At 53.2% G+C, this 6,000-nt stretch overlaps 1 protein-coding gene across 3 annotated transcripts in view; it reads left to right on the plus strand.

The window, feature by feature from the left end:
• The window catches only part of NSG2 (neuronal vesicle trafficking associated 2), an 86,839-nt gene extending 81,552 nt beyond the window's left edge, over window positions 1-5,287 (plus strand). For all 3 annotated transcript variants that reach the window (XM_089335072.1, XM_002710389.6, XM_089335071.1), the window contains 2 exons: window positions 1,466-1,576; window positions 3,456-5,287. In XM_089335072.1, coding sequence (XP_089191198.1) covers window positions 1,466-1,576; window positions 3,456-3,647 — 303 coding nt within the window. In that variant the 3' untranslated portion in view covers window positions 3,648-5,287. The remainder of the gene's footprint in view (window positions 1-1,465; window positions 1,577-3,455) is intronic.
• The last annotated feature ends 713 nt before the right edge of the window (window positions 5,288-6,000 follow it).

Here is a 6,000-nt window from a genome sequence, read left to right on the forward strand (position 1 = left end):
ATCTCCCCGCTATGCTACCCTCAACCCAATCTGGGGCAAGGAGATAAGCGCAGAGGGCTTCAGCCGAGGGCGGCTGGAGAGGAGGGTAATGGGGGGCAGCACCGTGCATCAGCAATGGATAAAAATGGGATTTGACACGTCGCCCTCCTCAAACCTCATCCACATGCACAGGGAATTTCTCAGGGACGGTGTCTGTCTGCCCATAAAACTCAGACAGACTCTCCTCAGATCCCCCTTATCTTTCCTTTCTCAAAGCCCTCCCCGTCAACAAACAACTCTGCTTCTTTGGAGTCCTGTCTCTTCCTATCCTTATAAACAGCCCCTGGAGTGAGAAGGAGACTGGACAGACATGCCTAAGATTGGTTGCATTTTTCTTTGCGAGAGGATGTCTATCATATTTTGAGGCCAGTGGGCTCCAAGGGCTACCAGCTTCCAAAAGCTAACTTGGCAATAAAATCCTGTTGATTAACACCATTGTCCCAAGATCATGTCCCAAGATCACAGGCAGTGCACGGGGCCAGTGCAAGCCTGGAGGTTCCCTTGAAGGCAGCCGTCTACTCTTTGCTGCCAAATCCTGGCAGTGCTCTCAGTTTGCTTGCTGTTGTATTGCTTCTTTAATGTTGCTTATGTGGATAAAGGATGGGAGACTCCAAGTTGGAGATCACTGTGTCCTTGTGAGCAGAAAAGGAAGATGCCCTGGCTCAGACTTGACAATGATCCCTCTGGTTACTGTGTCAAATATAGCAGAGGGTGCAAGGAAGCAATGAGTTAGCAGGCTGCTTCATGACTGCAGGTCACGGGGCATGATGGCTTGGGCCAGGGTACAAGGAGCTGAGGCCAGAAGCCACACTGAGATGATGGATGCATGGGAAAGCATACTGCTGGTAGATCGGGTGTGGAGCAGAAGCAAAGAAGGTCAAGGTTAACTTCAAAGCTTCCAGCTTTCCTGACTGCAAAGGTGGAGCTGACATTTCCTGCAACGAGGAAGAATCCAGGGGAAGCAACTCTGAGGTAGACAAAGAGCAGGGAGTGTGGGGAGGGGTGGGGGGGAGTTGTTTTCAAAGTGTGGCTCTGATGTCCGAGTGGATGTTAAATAAAGAGTTGCTGTCTGAGATTGGAGATCAGTAGTGGGGGTGGGGGTGGGGATGCTGGTAGCCAAGAGGCACCAGAAGCATTGGCTGAAGGGTCCCATGTCCCACTCCCTGCACAGTTAATAGAGAAAGTGGAACAAGGTGGGAAATCCACATGTTGAGTCAAAAAGGAACCTCAAAGATTGGCCTGCAGAAGGGGGACGAGGCCCACAGAGTGCAGGTGGTTTGCCTAAGGCTGCAAGTTAGTGTCAAAGTCGGGTTCTAGTTTTCTGGGCTCCTGGAGCCCTGTTCTTTCCAGGTTTTGAGAGCCGTGCATGTGAGCTGACGGGTGGGCAAGCAGAGGCTGGATGACTCTCCACGGTGTCTTCCCCCAGGTCACCATCCTTGTCAGCCTGGCCCTAGCATTCCTCGCCTGCATCGTGTTCCTGGTGGTTTACAAAGCCTTCACCTATGACCACAGCTGCCCAGAAGGATTTGTCTATAAGGTAAGGAGCTTTGGGCAGGTGGGTGGCCCCAGGCCAGTGTCAACGTCCGTTAGAGGGATTGTTGGTGCCTTCTCTTCTTTGGCTTCTAAGTTCTGGCTGTGGCAGCCTTCCTACAGACTGCTTAAGACGTAGTGCGAGCCTGGCGAGGCATTTTCCAGTATTCGTCTCCAGCAGGCAGGGTAGAGCCCACGCTCTAGGGTCAGGGGATGGTCCAGCTTTAGGCTCCATATCAGCATGAGAGACAATCAAGACAGAATCTGCCTTAGAGCTAAAACAGGTGATAACATCAATAGTTGTAATTGTCATTTATCAATTGTCTAGTATCTGCCAGGCCCCTAACTAGACATTTCCATGAACATTATCTCAAGGAGACTGTACATCATTGTGAAAACTAGGGTCTGTCGTCCCATTCTATATAAAGAGGCTAAGAGCGCCACGTTAAGAGGATTTGCTGAGGTGCCACAGCTATTCTGTTCCAAAGTAGAAGGATTCCACAGGAGATGTCACGGCCTGGGAATAGGCTGTTAGCTTCCTACGACTCCACTCTTCTAGGACTCAAAGTTCTGAAGACTGGAAGCACCTTAGGGCCTGGCTGAATAAACCACGCTATGTCCATGCAATGGAGCTTCTGTGCAGGGGGAAGCGTGGACAGACTGCCTTCTAAGATGGTGTGGACAAACGGAGGAAGGGGGGCCTTGCCTACGTGTGAGAAAAGGGGAGGCTAAAGATACTTGCTTGTTTTCGTCACAAAGAAATTCTGGAGGGATAAATCAGAAAATTAATAAAAATGAAGATGCAAGGGGAAGCGAAGGTGGGGGGAGGGAAGCATGGCTTCTCTGGATGTAGCTTACTCTTGGTCCTTGTGACTAGAAACAAGCTAAACACAGAACGTGGCTCTAGATCCAGTCGGGGACGGAAACTTGTAGAGAAAGCAAATATTTCACAGAATATAAGATATTGGTCCTAACTGCAATATAAAGATGCTTCTCAACTTACTATGGGGTTATTCCCAATAAACCCATCACAAGTTGAAAATGCATTTAATCCACCTAACCTGCCAAACGCCAGGGCTTAGCTGAACCTGCAGTACACGTGCTCAGAACACTCACAGCGACCTACAGTTGTGCAAAGTCCTCTCACACAAAGCCTCCCTTATAGTAAAGTGCTGACTAGATCGTGTAATGTATTGGCTACTGCACTGGAAGTGAAAACCAGAACATTTGTCCAGCTCTCCAGTGGGATTCCAGAATGTGGGCACAGCTTTCCACCACTGCAAAATCAGAAACTCCGAAGCTGATGCTTCATCAACTGGGAATTGTCTGCATTCTGAGAACACACAGAGCAGCAGGAAGACCTCGAAGTTCATTCAGTAGTCAAATCCTTAGTGGTGATCTTATCTTGTTCTGTGATGGCTCTGTATATAGTGTAGGGTAACCCAAATACACAGTTACACTGATGCTAGGAACTGAGACTGTCCACACCAGAGAAAAGAGATACAAGTTACAAGTGTAACTGAAGGAAACAAACTTAGCAGCCATTGACTGCGGACAACATCCTGGAAAAGCAAGTGGGGGCCCGGCGAGGGGGTCTGGTGGTGGTGCCAACACCGCCCCCTACAGTCACCCAGTCAGAAAGCAAAGGAGGTTGGCCACAAAGCAATGTCAGTGTGAGGCTCATTCCGTTGGGTGTCTTCCAAGGGACAGCTTTGATAATGGTGATGCTGTTGGGGCTGGGGAAGCCCCGCTTTGTGCCAGGCCCAGGCTGGGTGCTGCCACCTGCTCTCGTCTGGATGAGAGCCCACAGGGGCTGTGGTCCCCAGACGGGGTGGCTGCGTGGTGGGCTGGTGGAACAGCCCCTCACCCTGTCTCTTTCTTCCCAGCACAAGCGCTGCATCCCAGCCTCCCTGGACGCCTACTACTCCTCCCAGGACCCCAACTCCAGAAGCCGCTTCTACACAGTCATCAGCCACTACAGCGTGGCCAAGCAGAGCACCGCCCGGGCCATCGGGCCGTGGCTGTCGGCAGCTGCTGTCATCCATGAGCCCAAACCACCCAAGACCCAGGGCCATTAGAGGCCTCGCCCGGCCAGGATGGGGGGCGGTGGTGGAGAGGGGGACCCCCGTTGGCTAAGCCGAGCTCCAGTTACAAGACAACACCGTACTCCTGGGATATGGGGGCGGGGGTGGGGCCGGGGTGGGGTGGGAGGGAGGAGCTCTTGGAAAATCTCGTGCACTGGAGTTGTCTGGATCGGTGTTCCTTTTTGTCTCTTGGTATTGTTGATTCGTCCCGAGTCAGGCTCATGTACAAAGGCATGTTTCGTGTTGACTGTTCCCATGTAAGATATTTTCAAAGCCCCTGCTTCTTCTTTGTTAGGCAAACTTAAAAGCAGAGAAGGACAGACACGAGGGAAAGGACCCCAAAGCATGGAACTGGCTCTCTCTGGAAGGTGCCGAAGGGTAAAGGGCGCGGGCTTCCTGGGTGGGAAACGGCAGCTTCGAGGTGGGCTTCCACGGCAGCCGCGCAAGGGAGCCGCACACGCCGGGGCTCTGTGGTCTGCCTCTGGGCTGCAGGATAGGAACACGGGGAGCAAGGAGAGGCAGAGTCGGAGCAAGGACTGATTTAGGCGTTCCCGAGCCCAGGTCACACTCGGCTGGGACGGGAGTGCACTGACCCCTGCTGCCAACTTCACAGTGTCCCTGCTGTGGCTGGCGCTGACCCACGTGGCTGAGCCAACCCACGGCCTGGGCTCCGAATGCCCACTCTGTGGCCGTGGGTTATGCAGACACACACATTGAGGTTGAGACATGGGCAGATTCGCTTCATTTTTTTTCCCCTAATTTTTCTAGATCTCTAGCTGGACACTGCCCAGGTTTGCAAGACAGCAGGGGTGGGGGGTGGGGGGGACTCCAGGAAGAAGGAAGCCCCAGGGCAGGTGTGTAAACCCTTGCCTGAGCTAGAGCACAGGCACTGAGTTTTAAATCTGTGTTTGTTGATTCTCCAAGTGCTAATCGCAGTAGGAACCGTGATAGGATCTACCCAGGACCCTCAGTGAGAGCCGGGAAGAGACGCTGAGCTTGAGGCTGCAGCGAAAGGAAGCTGAGAAGGGTGTTGGCTGTCTGTGCCCACTCCGTCCTGTGGACAGGGGACGTTTGTCCAGCTCCCCCGTGGGATTCCAGAAGCTCTGGACAAGGAGGCGGCCTCCGGCCCTGACCGAACCCTTCCCTGCCCTGGGCACTCCCACGCCGTGGCCCCTCCCAAACATTTCAGGGAGGCCCATTCTGTGGGGTGCTGGCTTCAGGCCCGACAGGGCCCCAAGTGGCTGGGGGGATTGCTTATTTGAGAGGTGCTCCAGGTTCCCCACGAGTGTCCGGCAGGTCATGCAAAGGGTACTATTTGTGTGTGTGGCTTGCTACGTTGCCGAAATCATCGTACACAGCTGCTGGATGATAAGACTAGTGTAGCTCAAAGTATCCCGCCAAATGCTCTCGTCTGGTTTTTCCTCCCTTCCCACCCCAGCCCTCCCATCACCTCGAGTCACCTGTACATTCATTTGTCATCCGAAGTGGAACAACACATCGTCCCTAGCAAAACTGCTGAGCGCTTCATAATTTCGTGGTGTATTTTTGTCAGTAGATAGCAGAGGCTGAAGTATTTTTTGGTGTAATTCTTGAAATTTTCTGACAGGAAACAAATAAAGATAGATGTGTCTGAGCGTCTTGACCTTTCTTTGCAACTTGGTCATCTGCTCGCTGAGCCTCATGGGGAGGGCGCTGGGGTGGGGTCAGCCCTGGGGGCAGTGTCCTGTGCTGGAATTGGGCTGTGGAGGGGCACCTGGGGCCTGAGATGACGCTGAGGTCTCGGGCGGGGACCCAGAGAGGCACATGGCTCTGTGGTTTGGAGCCCACTGGGCTGTGACACAGTGTCTCCGCCTACCTTCTGTGGCTATCACAGATGGGGACAAACCGGGTAATTTATAAGGAACATCTATTGATTCCTCAGTGTTCTAGAGCCTGCAAAGTTCAAGTCAAGATGCTTGCACCTGGCAAGGGCCTCTTCCAGCCTGGTCCCGTGGTGGAAGGGTGTTGAGAGAACAAGAGGTTCTCTCAACCAGGTGCCCCCGGCAGCCTGGAGCCCTCTGGCAATCAACATTGGGCCATCTGTGAAGGCGGGGCTTCCTGTGGCCCAACCACCCCTCATCACCCACTCCCCACTGAGGATTCAGCTTAGGACAGGTGGTTTTGGGGGGACACAGGCACTGCCCTGACATCTGGGGAAGGAAATAGGTCTCAACAAAAGAAGAGTGATGGTGCCCAGGACATGCAATGGGCAGTGAGTTGACAACTTGAGGAGGCAGACAGCGAGCTACGCTCGGGGCCCTTTTCATAACCAGCTCAGGTAAGACTCGGCATGACCTTAGCAGGTAAG

This window comes from Oryctolagus cuniculus, chromosome 6 (assembly GCF_051225735.1).
Source record: "Oryctolagus cuniculus isolate XC-2025 breed Fujian yellow rabbit chromosome 6, ASM5122573v1, whole genome shotgun sequence".
In the NCBI taxonomy this organism is placed as follows: Eukaryota; Metazoa; Chordata; class Mammalia; order Lagomorpha; family Leporidae; genus Oryctolagus; species Oryctolagus cuniculus.